At 58.1% G+C, this 16,064-nt stretch overlaps 2 protein-coding genes across 8 annotated transcripts in view; one reads left to right on the top strand and one right to left on the bottom strand.

Annotated features, from left to right (window-relative positions):
• Positions 1-8,627, top strand: part of PRKCZ (protein kinase C zeta) — a 98,102-nt gene extending 89,475 nt beyond the window's left edge. For all 3 annotated transcript variants that reach the window (XM_043923577.1, XM_043923578.1, XM_043923576.1), the window contains 8 exons: positions 1,151-1,237; positions 2,594-2,729; positions 2,909-2,996; positions 4,070-4,189; positions 4,987-5,066; positions 5,420-5,509; positions 7,921-8,036; positions 8,233-8,627. In XM_043923577.1, coding sequence (XP_043779512.1) covers positions 1,151-1,237; positions 2,594-2,729; positions 2,909-2,996; positions 4,070-4,189; positions 4,987-5,066; positions 5,420-5,509; positions 7,921-8,036; positions 8,233-8,320 — 805 coding nt within the window. In that variant the 3' untranslated portion in view covers positions 8,321-8,627. The remainder of the gene's footprint in view (positions 1-1,150; positions 1,238-2,593; positions 2,730-2,908; positions 2,997-4,069; positions 4,190-4,986; positions 5,067-5,419; positions 5,510-7,920; positions 8,037-8,232) is intronic.
• Positions 8,583-15,009, bottom strand: FAAP20 (FA core complex associated protein 20). Of its 5 annotated transcripts, none has more exons than XM_043923584.1 (6): positions 14,816-14,951; positions 14,396-14,588; positions 13,999-14,306; positions 11,208-11,276; positions 8,813-10,077; positions 8,583-8,724 (listed from the first exon to the last, which is right to left on the bottom strand). In XM_043923584.1, exons 1-5 carry the CDS (start codon positions 14,875-14,877, stop codon positions 10,002-10,004), a joined length of 708 nt encoding a protein of 235 aa, XP_043779519.1. In that variant the 5' UTR covers positions 14,878-14,951; the 3' UTR covers positions 8,583-8,724; positions 8,813-10,001. The 5 variants fall into 5 exon arrangements, with proteins under 5 accessions (XP_043779519.1, XP_043779517.1, XP_043779521.1 ...); XM_043923582.1 differs by lacking the exon at positions 8,583-8,724 and having other exon boundaries at positions 9,331-9,455; positions 10,000-10,077; positions 14,816-14,949; XM_043923585.1 differs by lacking the exons at positions 8,583-8,724; positions 8,813-10,077 and adding exons at positions 10,276-10,867; positions 10,990-11,041 and having other exon boundaries at positions 14,816-14,944.
• Between the last annotated feature and the right edge of the window lie 1,055 nt (positions 15,010-16,064).

Below are 16,064 nucleotides of genomic sequence, written 5' to 3'. Positions count from 1 at the left end.
GCATTTCAGGGAAATTGTGTGTGAACTTAATTTTGAAAATGAAACCTTATTGTGAGGAGGATCCTATCAAGGAGGGAAACCACAAGGTAAATTGTCTGGGGACCCGAAGAGCCCTGCCTGCATCCAGAGGATGGGCCTGTCAATCACAGGCCTCTCCCACCAGCACCTCCACCCTCCTAGAGGCCTGTCAATCACAGGCCCCTCCAGCCAGCAGCCCCACCCTCCTTTGGGAGGCCGGTAGCATTGCAGATTCCCAGTGGCCAGGTCCCCGTGTCTGACCCTCTAACTCTGGACCTGCAGCTTGGGGTGGGTCCTATGGGAGGGGTGCATGGGACCATCCCGTGGTTCCAGCCAGCCCTTCCTCTCCTGACTGCTCACCCCACTGGCCATTTTGTAGGCTCTGCCTCAGGCCCTCCAGGCCAGCCACACCAGGAGGCTGAGCACCTCCTCCCCTTAGGCCTGCCCATCTCCCTGCCCCAGGTCCACCCAGACAGTGGCCAGAGGGCCACTGGCGTCCCCCAGATGGCGCACCCGCCCTTCTGGCTTCTCCAGCTGAACCAGGCCCCTCAACTTGCAGGGTTGTCCCTCAGCTCTGCCCTCCCCTACCTCTCCCTACGCACCATCCAGGCCTCTGCTCCCTGGGGAGGCCTTCCACAGCCACCAGCCACATAGCACCCTCCCAGCCCCAGTGAGCCCCCAGCCCTGCCTTATTTTTACATTGTTACCCCAAAGGCAGGCCAGGCATCATTGAAAGTGAAAAGTGAAAGTCACTCAGTCATATCTGACTCTTTGCAACCCCATGGACTGTAGCTTGCCAGGCTCTTCTGTCCATGGAATTCTCTAGGCCAGAATACTGGAGTGGGTAACTCCAGGGGATCTTCCCAACCCAGGGATCGAACTCAGGTCTCCCACATTACAGGTGGATTCTTTACCATCTGAGCCACCAGGGAAGCCCTCTAAAGGCATCATTGGGAGAGTAAATAACTGTGTTGAATGACATGAGTGGTGGACGAGAGTTTCTCTCCCAAGTTTTATTTCATCAGGATCAGAGCTGAGGGGCTCCCGCCACTGACCCCAGAGTTGGATGGCCTGGTCACCGCCTGCCTGGGCCTCTCAGGACGAGGGTGACCCCAGCCTGTGTGTCCTGCAGGTTGTTCCTGGTCATCGAGTACGTCAACGGGGGCGACCTCATGTTCCACATGCAGAGGCAGAGGAAGCTGCCTGAGGAGCACGCCAGGTGGGTGCAGCTGGGGTGGGCACGGGGGTGGGGGCCAGGGCAGGGGAGGCCAGACCACAGCCCGGAGGGTCCTGGGAATGGCCCGGCCTTGGTCCCGACCCTCGGTGCGCAGAGTGCACAGTGGCACCGTCCGGCCTCAGCAGGACGATCTTTGTTTTTAAATGATTCTCAGGGACACTGACCACATTGCCCCCACCCCCACCCCCTGCAGCCTGGGCCTCACAGGCGGGTGGGGCGTTTATTTCCACCCCATACACATCTCTTTCCTGTTTTCCCATACTTTTTTCCCTTTTCCTCATTTCCTCACTTAAAAATAATCCCATGTGGCACTGTGAGTCACCACCATAGGTCCTTTTTGGGGAGAGGCAAGTAATAAATCAAGAACCCCATACGCTCATGTTTTCCTTTTTTAATTGTGGAAAAATACGCATAACAGAAAATTCCCACCTCAACCATTTTTAAGTGCACAGTCAGTGGCATTGGGCACATTCACATTGCTGTGCAGCCATGCCCACCACCGTCTCCAGGACTTTCATCGCCAGGACTTTCTCTTCTTCCTGGACTGAAGCTCTCCCCATAAAACACTCGCTCCACACCCCCTCCCACAACCCACACTCTCCTACTTTGTCTCTGTGACTCTGACTCCTCCAGGGACCTCAGAGAAGTGGAATCCCATAGGATGCATCCTCCCTCATCTGGTTTGTTTCACTCCGTGTCATGTTCTAAGGTCCATCCATGTTGGAGCAGGTGTCAGTGTTGGGACCTCCTCCCTTTTCAAGGCTGGATCCTATTCTATCACAGGAATGGGCCACATTTTATCCTCATACTTTGATGAAAACTTGGGTTGCTTCCATGATTTAGCTACTGTGAATAGTACTGCTGTGAACAAGGGGGTACAAATACCCATTTGAGCCCCTGTTTTCAATTCTTTCGAGTTATTCACAGAAGTGGAATTGCTGAGTCACATGGTAATTCTATTTTTAATGTTTTGAGGACCTTCCAAGCTATTTCCCACAGCAGCTGCACCATTTTACATCCCAACCAGCAGTGCATGAGGGTTGCAGTTTCTCCACATCCTTGCCAGCACTTGTCATCTTCTGTTCAGAGGGATGGGGGGCCCGTTGTCTAGTGGCTGTCCTGGTAGGTGTGAGGTGGTGTCTCATGGTAGGTTTGGTTTGTGTCTCCCTGACCACAGGGATGCTGCATGCCTTTCCCGGTCCTGTGGGCCCACGTGTGTCTTGCCCAGTCCTGTTGGCCCATGAGCTCATCAGTGGAGAATTCCGACGTCTTGTGTCCTCCTGTCCAGGTTCCTGGTTGGGTTCTCTCTGCTGATGACAGGTGTCGCCCCCTCCCCAGGTTCTATGCTGCTGAGATTTGTATCGCACTCAACTTCCTACACGAGAGAGGGATTATCTACCGGGACCTGAAGCTGGACAATGTCCTCCTTGACGCCGACGGCCACATCAAGCTGACAGACTACGGCATGTGCAAGGTGAGCATCCCGCACACTGCTCCTGCCCACCCGCCTCCCGGGGTCATGGCCAGCCTGGCGCCCTCACCGTCTCACCCATGCCTGGTCTCTGGCACTTCTGCATGACCATGCGTTCTCCCACTAGTGGGGGCGTGTCTGGGGGGTGCCCTCCCTCCTAGTAATTAGCTTTGTCCCCACAGGAAGGCCTGGGCCCCGGTGACACAACAAGCACTTTCTGCGGAACCCCGAACTACATCGCCCCCGAAATCCTGCGGGGAGAGGAATATGGTGAGCACGGGTGGGACAGGCACTTGGCTCCAAGGTGGGAGTGGACCAGGACACTCTGAGCCCTGGGAGCCTCCTCTGCCCAGGGACTTTGCTCTGAGTCTGGAGTGGACCAGGACAGCCTGAGCCCTGGGAGCTGCCTCTGCCAGAGACTCTGTGATGGAGCAGACAGCGAAGGAGGCAGTCCTAGTGGGGCTGACGGGGTCCTAACCAGGGTCTCTGGGGAGCTGGCCCAGCTGCCAGGAAGAGGGTTTCCTGACCAGACTGCATTAAAACACACACCCTTACTTCACCAGCCCCAGGTCATCACATGGCCTCAGTCCCAGCTGTTGTCCCATGTGTCCACCTGAGTGTCCCCTGGGGAGGTCACTGGGCAAGATCCCTCTGGTCAAAAGGAGCCCGAAAGGTTGGGAAGGAGAAGACAATGCAAAGACAGGCCCCAAGCAGGGGTCCCAAGTCACTTGTGCCACCCACAAGTGTGGGTTCCCTAAACCCACCAGAACCACCCACAGCCCCTGTGACACTGGACTGTGTCCACCCTCTCCTTTTCTGAGTGTGAAATGAAAGTGAGATTAGAACATGTGTACATGTGTGTCTGTTTGTGTACAGCCCCTGCATTTTTGGGTTCTTCTGTTTTCCCATCACAAATACACTTTCAAATATTTCCACATATTTTCTTTGCCGTTGAAATTGGGGGGTGGGCAGGTTCTCGCCCCCTCAGATCCCTAGGCACCTAGGAGGCCAATACGATTGAAGTCACTTAGTAACCAAACAAGGAGGATGGACAGCAGCTGTTGTCCAGAGCAGAGTCTATAGCCCTCCCAGGATGGGGGCCCTATGTGTGATGGAGCTGCACACCTTTGGACAACAGGGGCAGGTGGCTGTCCCTGGGCTTCCTTGACATGAAGATAGCTTTGCAACCCCCAGAACAGTGGACAGAGGGGAGGCCAGGCCGCCTGGGAGATGCTGGGGACACCCAGCCTCAGCTGTGGTCCGGGTCCAGGTCACAGCTGTTGCCCCATGACTGGACAGCACAAATGGAGAGTCCTGGCCTGACCAGCCTGGCTCTCCCCCAGGGTTCAGTGTGGACTGGTGGGCGCTGGGCGTGCTGATGTTCGAGATGATGGCAGGCCGCTCCCCCTTCGACATCATCACCGACAACCCCGACATGAACACTGAAGACTACCTTTTCCAAGGTGCGCGGGCCATACATCAAGCTCCCTCCGTGCTCTGCGGGTTTTCCCCTTTTAGAAGTGGGGGTGAAAGGGTCCCCTGACTGGTCACCGTGGCTGCCACAGACTTGGTGTGGCCACCTGTCCACTACTGGCTCTCAGGGAGCAAAGCATGGTGGGCAGGGGGATACTGGTCTTTCACATCCACGGGAAAGAATCTGTCCTGATTTAGCCGAGGCCCCCTTCTCCCCACCTCCGGTGTGCCCGAGTCCTGGGCAGGGGCTGTGCTCAGCCTCAGCTCCTTGCCATCTGGGCCCCTGGACCAGAACTGACTGCCCCCAGGATGCTGGCCCAGGCTGTCCCCACAGTGCTTTCTTGTGCCTGTGGATGTGGGGAGACTGTCCCACAGTGCTCTCTTGCACCTGTGGATGTGGGGAGACTGTCCCCATGGTGCTCTCCTGTGCCTGTGGACGCGGGGATGCTGTCTCCATGGTGCTCTCCTGGGCCTGTGGACGTGGGGAAGCTGTCCAACAGTGTTGTCTTGCACCTGTGGACGTGGGGACATAGGGCCAGCTGAGCTGCTGTTGGTTCATCCCTGATCATGAGCATGCCTGACCGTGGGCACTGGGGCCTCTGAGGCCTGGAGGCCCTGCTGGGGTACAGGAAGAGGCCCAGGCCACCGTGACTGCCCCGACCCTCCTGCCCAGAAAAGGTTCCCAGTGCCTGGCAGGCTGCTTGGCAGAGCTGACAGGCTGGGGGCAGGGAAGGAGGAGCTGGCGGAGGGGCAGCAGAAGGAACGACTCTCTCCTCCGGTCCTGCAGTCATCCTGGAGAAGCCCATCCGGATCCCCCGGTTCCTCTCTGTCAAGGCCTCCCACGTGTTGAAAGGATTTTTAAACAAGGTACACTTGTGGCCCCCTGTGGCACCCCAGGGGCCATGGCCGCAGCCCTTCCTCAGCTACTGGGGTTGAGGCTTTACCACCTGGTCTGCTAGTTCAGTGCCGGACATGGGTGTGACTCTGCTTCCTTCCTTGGTGGTCCTGTGGATGCTTATTCAGACTTGACAAAAGATAATGAGGAGAAATTATGCCAGAGAGGCATTTCCTGAAGGAGCTTAACCCGCTGGGAGGAAGCAGTTTCACCTGGGCAGGGGGCTGGCCGCGGGTGGTTTGCTGACGGTGTTTAAGACCCGCTTCTGACTTGGGCTGCCCTGCTCTGTGCTGATTCGTCCTCATTTGAACTCTGACCTCCCCAGGACCCCAAGGAGAGGCTCGGCTGCCGGCCGCAGACTGGATTTTCCGATATCAAGTCTCACGCCTTCTTCCGCAGTATAGACTGGGACCTGGTAAAGTGGTTGGAACCTGATACCTGCCTCCCCGGGGGAGAGGGGCCTCCAGGGAGCAGGATGGGTGGAAATGGGGGTGCCTTGGGAAACACTGATTTAGAACAATGAGGCAGGCTGTGACAAGGCCCTGGGGGCAGTGCTTCCTGAAGGTCCTGAGAGCAGCCTTGCTGGGGCGTCCAATTCATGCTATGCTGGGTGTCCTGTCGGGGTGTGTTTGGGTAGATGAGCCCAGCCAGACACCCATTGATTGAGCTCCATGTCCATGCCCTGAGTCAGCTCACAGACACTTCCACTTAACCATCTAGCTAGTCCCAGCTAGACACCCAGGTGTGCTATGGCCCCTCCCCCTACAGTGGCCCTTGACCCACCCAGTACTGGGGACTCAACCTTCTGGGTCTGGGCCTTCTCTCACCCCCACTGCTGCCACCTGGGCCTGAGCTGCCCACATCCTGGACAGTCCCCTGCTTCCTGCCTGGGCCCTGCCAGCAGCCACCTCCTCCACTGGGCCTGTAGGAGTCCCTCGCTGCCCCGACACACTGGGCCCACTCCTGCCTCAGGGCCATGACACAGCTCTGCCCCTCCCAACCTCCACCCGTCACCTCCTTCAGACTGCCTCAGCGCACTCACTCCCAGCCCCTTTGGGCCTCCTCTTTCCCATCACACCTCAGGGCTAAGTGGTGGGACTCTGGGGTGTCACTCTAGGGCAGTACCATTCCAGTTCATTGCTTTTCACTGAGGGAAGAAGAGGCGACACTGTGTGCGGGGAGGTGAGGGGGCAGCCATGTGGCCAGGGATGGGGGGTGGGCTTGGAGGACCCCAGGCCAGCACCTGGCTGCATTTTCCTCATGGTCTGTTCTGACTTGATATTTAAATCTCTTTAAAGCAGCCTGAGACCTAAAGTAGGGAAAATAGTACAAGAGAAATGCTCCTTTTTCTCCTTTTTATCTGAATATATTTCACGCTGACAAGAATATGGAAATTTGCCTGACAGAGAGAAAGCCAGGGGAGAAGGGAAGGCCTTGTATCCCCAGAACAGTGTCCAGGGTGTGGCCATGCCCACCAGCTCCCGTAGCCCTGGGATCACAGCGTGCACATGGGCGTGTGGGCACATGCACACACACTGGTAGCCCCCTTCTGCCAGTGGGTCAGCCCGTCCCCTCTGTTCTGCACCTGCCTCCTGCATCCTCTGGGTGACAGTGATGGGCATGCCTCTCCAGGTGGCTACTGGGCGTGACTGGGGGATTCATCTCTGTGACATTCACTCTTCCTGCACCAACTTCATTAGCAGAACCTGTGTGTTCAGCTTCCCAAATCCCCCAAACTTATAGGACCTGTTTCAACCTTCCAGGCCCAGTTTGCTTTTGTTGCCATAAGTGGTGTTCCTAAGGGCCCTGGCCCCACAGTGCAAAGACGGGGTGTGAGCTGGGGTGGACTGGAGGCTTATTTCTGACTTGGTTGGAGCTCTCTCCCTACACAGGGCCTTGGGACAGTTCCATTTCTCCAACCGGGTCACAAGGAGGCCCCACCCAGGCGGGGGGTTTCCAGGTTGGCTCATTCAGACCCTCCAAGGGAAGGCGGCAGCCAGTCGTGAAAGACCAGGATCATCCACCCCTTGAATCAAGCTGCCCTGGCTGTGAGAGCATAGTGGTCCAACCAGAGGGCTGGCTCCTGCCTGTCCTCTGGTTCCAGCTTCCCTTGTGACTGGGACGGTCCCTCCGGGCAGAGACCCCCATGCCTCAGTGTGGCTCTATCTGAGGTCTGAGGAGCAGGCCTGGCCCAGCACCTGTGTGCAGCACACACCTGAGGGGAAGGGAGAGGATGTAGTGTGTGAACGTGGGGGCCCAGGCGCCCCTCTTCGGTAACTGGAGCCACTCTGAGTTGCTCCACCTCCTCCACGTGACTCTGCCCTCTCCAGACACCACTGTGTCTCAGCCCCCAAGATGACAACTGGGAGGCAGGGTCTGGGTCCTCATGTGCCCCATTTCCTGCCTGACAAACCTTTCAATGCCATGCATCCCTTTGGGGTTGGGAACACTAGTCAGAAATGGCCATTTAAGACTTCTCGGGAGGAGGGGTACCAGTGGAACATAGGTATCCCCACCAAGCCCCAGCGCTCTCACGACCAGGGTTCCAAGATTAAAACTCCCCAAACCAGTCTCCTTTGGTTTAAGGAGCGGGGTTGCAGGCCCTTGATGGCGTGGGGTATGTCTCTCATGGCCTGTGTTGCCAGCACTTTTCAGCTCAAGTAGTTTTTCTGACTTTGAGGGAAATTTCTACACTTTAGAGAAAAACAATTGGCCATCAAATGAGGCTTATATACTTAAGCACCATATTTTCTGTTTGATTCTGTGGTTTGAGTTTGCGCAGCGCCGAGTTGGCGCTCGAGTCTCTGACCGTGTATCTTCCCACAGCTGGGGAAGAAGCAGGCCCTCCCGCCCTTCCAGCCGCAGATCACGGATGACTATGGCCTGGACAACTTCGATACGCAGTTCACCAGCGAGCCAGTGCAGCTGACCCCTGACGACGAGTAAGGCCTACAGCATGGTGGGGTGGGGTGTCCAGCTGCAGGGCCGGGACTGCAAGGGGAGGAAGAGTCCCAGGTGGAGGCCGGGCGTCCTGAACTGCTGGGGGCGGGGGTGGGGGGGGCGGAGTCCTTAGCTCCTGGGGCGAGACAGGGCCGATCTCAAACACGCCCACTGAGCCTTCTCTGTCTGGCGCCACAGGGACGTAATCAAGAGGATCGACCAGTCGGAGTTTGAAGGGTTCGAGTACATCAACCCACTGCTGCTGTCCACCGAGGAGTCCGTGTGAGGCACCGCGCTCTCGTCATGGACGCGTGGATGGCGCTGGCCCTGGCCCTGGCCCTGACCCCTGCGCATGCATGCGGGGCCGGGCGTGGGTGGGTGCCCAGGGCAGAACAACCTCCCCGTGCGGCCCGTGGGCCTTAGGCCCAGAGGAACTTGCTTCTCGCGCCCGCGCCGCGGGGGCCGCGGCGACCGTGTCCGAGGGAGAAACTGCCCCCAACTTCGAAGGTGCACACTTTCCACAGAAGCAGAACTGACCTGCTCCACCGGGAGTTGGCCTGTAATGTCCCGAGGAATAAAGTGTCCCTCTGATGCTGGCGCTTCCCTCTGATGCCTTTTTTCAGCGGGGGGCACCCGCCCATAGTCGCAGGCGCGGCCCACGCGGAGGAGGCACGTCCGGAATGTAAGTGCCTGCGCAGTGGAGAGTTTATACAAATTCGGAACATTTTCTAAATCCTGGTAAGTTCCTGTTGTTAATATTTAACAAGTATTTTCATACCGAGCATGTCAGCAGCTCGTGGTCTGACGCCCAGGTCACACCTTCACCAGGTGGGCTCCATTGGTCCCAACCCGGGCCTTAGACTGACCAGGAAAACTGGGTCATAGAGGTTCTAAAACAAGGCTCACCAAAGCACCCGCAAACCAAAAAAAAAAAAAAAAACACAAAGTTGAAAACGAAATCTGCACAAAATATATTTCTGGAAACACTAAGCAGTGCCTACATATGTCTTGTGTTATGTATCAGATTTTTGGAGAGTATTTTTATCAGGAATAATAATGCTCAGAATTAGACATTTTAAGAGGGTATGTGTATGATGGGCCCTAGCCTTAAAGGAAAGGAATAAATTTAGCCCCCTCTGCTGGCAGGGCTCACCTCCTCCCTCCCATGACCTGCAGGGGGCACAGTCACTCGGCCACCCTCCTCCTTAGGTAAAAAGCTGAACCCAAGGTTTTCTAGAAAGAGGTAAATCATGTGGGTTTTTTAAGTCCCTGATATTGTCAAGTGTGGCTCAGGCCAGGCAAAGTGGGGAGGAGGGCCTTGTCCACCCTCAGGACAGTAGTTCCTGATGTCCCTTGTGGGTGTGGGTCCCACGTAGCCATGCATCCTTGGGCCTCACTTCTCCCAATGTGGCAGCAGCCTGGTGCAGATCACAGTTAAAAGCTAAATAAAGAAGCTGCTGGCTTGGCCCAACCCAGCACAGACACACCAGCCTCCCTGGGTGCCCCCAGATTCCCTGGGCACCCCAGCCAGGCCCTGATGGCAGAGCAGCATCTCTAGAATGTGGAGACTTGCACACACACACCCTCTCCACCCCCCCACCCCGCCCCCGGAAATGGAAGTGAAGGACCCTGGGACAGAGTCAGGGTGGCCTAGGCCTGGTGGGCATTCTGACCCTGTGGTGACATCATCAGGAGGGCTATGCAGTCACCTAGGGAGACCCCAGTGTGCCCGCAACGGGGTCCCGTGCCGCCTCAGGGACGGTAACACCTCTGCTCAGACAGTACAGGGGCCGTGGATTTGTTCACACTGACGGCACTGATGTCAACGCTGCAGTGGTGCCAGGTACAGCCTCCCAGTCGCCAGTGTGGTTGCTGGTGTACAGACCTGTGTGTAACCTGGCCTCCCAGGCAGGGTGATTTCGTGCATGGTCCTATGCTTTTATAAATTTAGAAGGCGAAGGATATGCTCAGGTGGGTCCAGTGGCTCCAGTCACAACACAGTATATCCTCTGATATGGTTCTTGGAAACGGGCGCCTTCAGGACTGTGAAGCAGGAGACACGTCCTGTGGTTTTGTACAGTGAGCAGTGGGCCGTGGCCCTGGCCTGCCTTCTGCAGAGGGCATGCCCACAAAGGCCACGGCTGCTCAAGTCTTGCACATTATTAAAGACTTTAATGACAACGCGTGCTGTTATCATTTTCATTATAAGAAGGTGTCTCCAGGAACAAAGGCTTCTAAAGATGATTTTTAAAAACAAGTTTTATTTTTCAGAGCAGTTTTAGGTCCCTCACTTCCATTTCTGGTGGGGAGGAAGACAGAGACCCCTTCTCCCCCTGTTACATTCCCAGGGGGTGCACTTGTTGCAAACGAGAGGCTGCACTGACACGTCAGGTCATAAAGTTTTTCTGCCCTAAAAATCCTCTGTGCTCTGCCTGTTTATACCCTCTCCCCACTAATCCCTGATAACCACTGATCTTTTTGCTGTCTCCATGCGTTCTGCCTTTTCCAGAACAGCCTAGAGTTGGAATTGCTCAGCTTGTAGCCTTTCAGTGTACCGTGTGCACAGAGTTTTCCTCCATGTCTTTTCATGGCTTGCCTGAAGCCTTTCCTGAAAATACTGACTTCTGGATGGTAACCTTAGACTTTTGCAGCCATGGCTGAGCTGGAGATGAGGCTCTTCCAGAACCTGTGGACTGACGGCACAGGAGAGAAGACCCCCCTGCACAGGGCCTCTGAGACAAAGCTCACACAGGACGTCAGCAGACGGACCTGATCCCTCTCCGCAGATTCCAGGGGCTGCTCTGCATCCCTGCAGCTGCAGGAGCAGGTTTACCTGGGGATTCAAACATGGTCATGAAGCCCGAGTCAAGTTCACAGAGTCAGCAAAGCGTCCATTCCCAAGCCACCCTGAGTTCAAATACTCACACTGCTGGCGACACTGTCCCTGTTACCCACCTGGGGTTAGTCCGTCTGCTGGGTGGCTCTGTCCACCTCAGTCATCACATCGCTCAGCATCAGCAAAAAAGGAAAAAGGACTCAATGTTTCAGTATCAACACAAAGAGATGGGACATGAGCACTTCACACTGAAGCACTTGAACATGCAGTTTTTGGGGACACAGCAGAGAGGAGGTGGCCCAGCCAGGGTGGGGGAGGCACTGGCCAGGCTGCTCACCACTCTATGTCGTCCGTGCTGTCTGCCAGGCACTGGGCCAGGTGGCTGTCGACATCCAGCTGCGCCAGCCTGTGAGCAGAGGAGAGGGGAGGGTCATCGGCGGGGAGGGCGCCCAGCCAGAGTATGTGTCTTGCACTTCCACGCCCCTCCTGGGAGCTGACTACATGAGAACCCGGGACGGTGCCCTCGGCTGGCAGAACAGGGGGCAGGGGTCCCCTCAATGAAAAAGGGCCTTTCCAAACCCTGTTCCTGGGTCCAAGGTCCCCAGGGCACCAGACTCCTCAAGCGCCTGCATCTGAGGGCTGGGACCCTGTGTCTGAAAAACCCCAAGAACCCACCTGCGGGTGAAGGGTGTGGGTGGGCTCAGCAGAATCGGCCCCAAGGTGGACGTTGGGGTCTTCCCCACCCCCTCCCAGGCAGAAGCCCTATCTCATCAATCAGACAAACTCTCTGGGTGTTTCTGCCTCCACACGTGCCCCAGGCGACCCTTCCCTCCTCTGAAGGCCACTGGGAAAAGACAGGGTGTGAAGGGTGGCGCCTCGGAGAGCGGTCACTATGAGGATGGGCGTACACCTCCGGCCAGACTCAGCCCTGCTGGGGAGAGGATGGCCCATGAGGGTCTGGGCGTTGCCTGTGCTGTCCCTCAGTGGGGAGCACTGTCTGGGCTTTCCTCAGAACCCCCTCAACGAGAGCTCTGAGGTGGATCCCACTCGAGCCCAAAGCCTGCTGCGTGGACTGATGGTCCAGACCCTCCAGGACACCCAGCAGTGCAAGGGGCCTAGGGACCAGTGAGACCCCATGGGCCGACCTGGGTCTCGTGCAAATGCAGGCACCCATCTCATGTCTAAAGTGGCAGGTGGAGCCAGTCTTCCTGACCACCCCGGAGCTCGTGGTACAGGGACCTGGAGGGGTGCTCACATGCAGTCTGTGGCATCCACCACGTGACAGCCCTCGGGTCAGAGAGGAAGCTCTAGAACCACTGGTTCTGAGTGACCTGGAAGCACTAGGCTGCCCAAAGCGCCCAGGCTGCCCGTGCTTCCTGCAGACCAGCAGCCCACCTCCCACTCGCCTCACCCCGCTGCTCAGAAGGTGGCAAGTCTTCCACCTCTGGTCACAAACATTGCCCAGAATCCTGAAAGCAAACAAGACTCATTTCGGCTCCCTTGTGCCCTGGCCTGTCCCCAAGGAGGGGGGTCCCCAAGTCACTCTGCAGCCTTGGGGTGGGGCCTGGGCAGGGCACGCTGTCCTTAATCAAAGGGAAGAACGTATAAGAAGCACTCCAGTCGCATGGAGACCTGGACCGCCCACACCAACACCTATGTTGAGGCACTCTGCCAAGCCTTAATCTGACTGCTCAAAGAGCTCAGACTGGAACATCCTTCCAAAGTCTTAGGAACTCCTTCTTAGACGTTTAGAAAAGCAAGCGATCCAAAAACAAAAGCTGCCCCTACAACAGAGAGGCAGGGCTGGGGTGCCCTGACAGTGTCAGGAAGCTTCAACGGCATCTTCTGCCAAGAAAATGAATTTCCCTCCAGGGCTTCCAATGACATTTCTGTCCCTGGGTTTCTCTCAACCGGTAGGAATCAAGGGGACTTAGTATTTTCAAAAGTGTTCACGGCTTCCTCAGGACGGGCAAGGGAGCTGGTGTCTTCAGACCACAACCATCCAACAGCCTCAATATGGGACAAGAGGTGTGTTTGGTGAAACACTGGGTCTGAGGACGTTTTACAAATTCTCCAGAGCACAGGCATCTCAGCGCAGCCGCCACACCTGCCCTCCCACCACGCCAGACCTGTGCCTACTGGGGGTGTTTCACCACAGGTCCTCCTGGGGACAGTCACCCCTCTTGCCCTCACTCCCTGCACACTGAGCTGTCCAAGCTCTCAAAGGCTTGGTTCCTATAAAACATCACCATTGGAGGAGCCTGGATATCTGAATGCAGACCGTGTTTCTTCTCCCCTCTGCAGTCTGTGCTGCACATTTTGCTAACTGTTTTGATGACTTTTGTCATCAGCTGCCATTCCCTTCACCACTAGGGCCGGTTTTGTTTCCAAAAAACCAGGGATGAGGCACATAATTCAACACAGTCTCCAGGCCACAGGACACACAAAGACCAGCTACCAAAACCTGCCATCTATCCCCTACATCCGACCAAGCTCCTTCCTGCTGTCCTGACCCCCACGATCCCCATGCCTGTGTCCTTAGCTATGTGACACGTGGCTCAAAAGCTGGGCAGGTGGGACTTCTTAGCAAAGTCAAATTCCATCACCTTACTTTACAAAATGCATATATGTTGGATTTCTAAAACAAAAAAGGCATCTCTAGACACTGAAAGTCTTCATTTCTAAAACTGGCAGTCCACCCACAGGGAAGGTTGCCAGAGGGACCATAACAAAAAGCTGCTCTGTGACCCACAGCCCAAACTGGCCCTGGAGGCAGTCTCACCAGAGGATGCCAGTCACCACCAAGTTCCCGGATGTCAGTGTGGACCCCATTAGAGCCAGAGTCTCCCTGCCCTCCCACTGTAGGGGCCACGTCTGGGAGGCTGCAGCCTGTCAGCAGGGCCCCAGGCCGGTGTACCTGCAGGGGGACCTTCAAACCCAGCCCTGTGCCCTCTGGCTGATCAGCACCACCTCTGCACTCTGCCAACTTTCTATGCATGAAATTTCACTTTAAAAAGCCAAAGTTGAGCTCAAGTACCCTAGCCTTCAGAAACTGCCTGTGGTTTCCAAACAGGGCAGGGGCCACGGGGGTGGCAGTGGAGGGGAGGGAGGCCCAGGGGGCCACTCACCCGGGGGCGAAGTCTACTTGGCACATGGGACAGCTCTGCAGGGTTGTCGCCGAGTCCACGGACGGCTGTCGCTGGGAGGGCTGCTCCTCCGACGGCTGCTCCTCAGCGCTGGGGGTTCCGCGGAGCTGGGGCGCTGGGTGTTTTGGGGGGAACCCCGTGCGCCCCCGGACCGCGCTGAGCACAAGGTCGGAGCCGCCCGAGTCCCCGCCTCGCCCCGGCGGGGGCGGCGGGAAAGGCGTCCAGAAGAAGGTCTCGGTTCCCACGGTGAATCTTTCCGGGGGCGGGCGCTCAGGGCTGCGACTGGGCTCCTGCAAGAAGAGGTCGTCGGACCGCGCCCGCCTGCCCGCCCTGGCCCAGCTGGAGACCCGGGGCCACGCGGGGGCCACTGCACACGCACCTGGCCGGGGAAGGCGGGCAGCGGCGGCAGCTCGCCGTCCACGTTCAGGTCTGCGCTTGCGATGCGCAGCAACTGAGTCCACAGCTTCGCGCACTCGCCGCCGTCCGGGAGGGACCCGGGGGGATTGCTCGGAGGCCTGGGGCGGCGAGGGTGGGCATAATAACTCAGCGCGGGGGAAGCGGGAAGCGGGGCCCTCGGGAACAGAAAGGAGGACTCAGCGGGGAGAGACTAGGGGTGCAGCTCTGCAGCCGGGAGGGAGTGGGGTGGGAGGAGGGCTGACGGGGCGGGATCGAGGCGGGTTCCAGGGAGCACGTGGGGGTGTGACACCCGGCTACCACTTGGCCGGGGACACGAGGCCCCACCCGGGACGCTTCCCGCCCCCAGCCCCGCGCCGTCCCCAGCCCCAGCCCCCGACCTCACCTGGCCCCCGAGGGTGGCTTCCGACGGCTCAAACTCAGCCGCGACCTCCGCGTAGCCTCCATCCGCCCAGACGCCGCGCGTCCGGCGGAAATGAGCGGCCGGCGCGCCAGACCCCGCCCCCGACACAGACCCCGCCCACAACAAGACACACCCCCAGGACCCCGCCCCGGGCAGCCCCGCCCAGATAAGACAGGTCCCAGGGGCCCCCTCTTCAATGCCCCAGCACCACCCAAAGACCTCTGTGGACCCAAACTCTCACTCCCACCGGGGCGCTGGACTCGACCCCCAGACTGTGGGGTGACCTCCCTCTTGTGGCAGTATCGGAGGGAGGTAGACGGAGGCCAGGGTTGCTCCTTCCCCCGCGATGGCAGGACTGAGGTCGCGAGGCTGCCTTGCCCTGAGGGATTTTCCAGCTGAGCCAGGGGTTGCCGCCCTCACCCCTTAGGCCCGGGTCTGCAGAGACCTCCGAGGAGGAGGAACTGGGCAGGAAGGCGGCCGGGGGGCCCTGGCGTCCCCACCGGCCGCTGGTCCTGACTCTGCCCCCTTCCTCTCCCTGGACAATCCTGAGCCTGGGAGAACGTTTCCAGGACGTCCGCGTTTCCTTACAGGAGGGAGGAGCCTAGTTTCCTTAATTAAGAGACGGAGAAGTGAGAAGACCAGGACCCGGGTCCTCGGAGGGCCTGCGAGGGGCTTCCTGGACACCGTGGGCCCTGGGCGCTCTCTGAGCCAGCGACCTTGCAATCCGCCGCTTGGTGGCAGCAGATGCCCAGCCACCCTTGTCCGTTCCTCTGGTGCAGTCGGTGCCCTGGGGTCCCACCAGGGCTGAGCGGTGCAGGGGGTACTGGGTGGCAGCCGGCTCCTCTCCAGACCACAGACCGTGGTCATGGGCTCTCCCTGGCTCCTCCCCAGCCCCACAGCTTCGGGGACTCTGTTCTGCACCCCCTTCTGCCGGAGTTACCATAGCCTCCTCACCTCCGCCCCTCTTCACATCACAGACTGCCTTTTCCAACTCAGGTCTGTGGCACTCCCCATGTGGCACATTCCAGCCCCTGGGCACCCCAGTCCCCAAGCTGAGGCCACCCAAGTGACCTCCATCCAGCTGCCACGCAGACCTCCAGAGCAGAGTGGACTCTCCTGGGCCAGGGACTGGTCTAGAAGCTGAAGACGCCTGGGGGAGCGAATGAGACAGAGCTCTCACCTGGAGCCTGCCAGCTCCTGGGAAACAGCCTGTGCGTGTCTAAACGAGGGT

This window comes from Cervus elaphus, chromosome 14, assembly GCF_910594005.1.
Source record: "Cervus elaphus chromosome 14, mCerEla1.1, whole genome shotgun sequence".
Classification (NCBI taxonomy): domain Eukaryota; kingdom Metazoa; phylum Chordata; class Mammalia; order Artiodactyla; family Cervidae; genus Cervus; species Cervus elaphus.
Note: the sequence above shows the minus strand (reverse complement) of the source record. Positions and strands in the feature narration are given on the sequence as shown.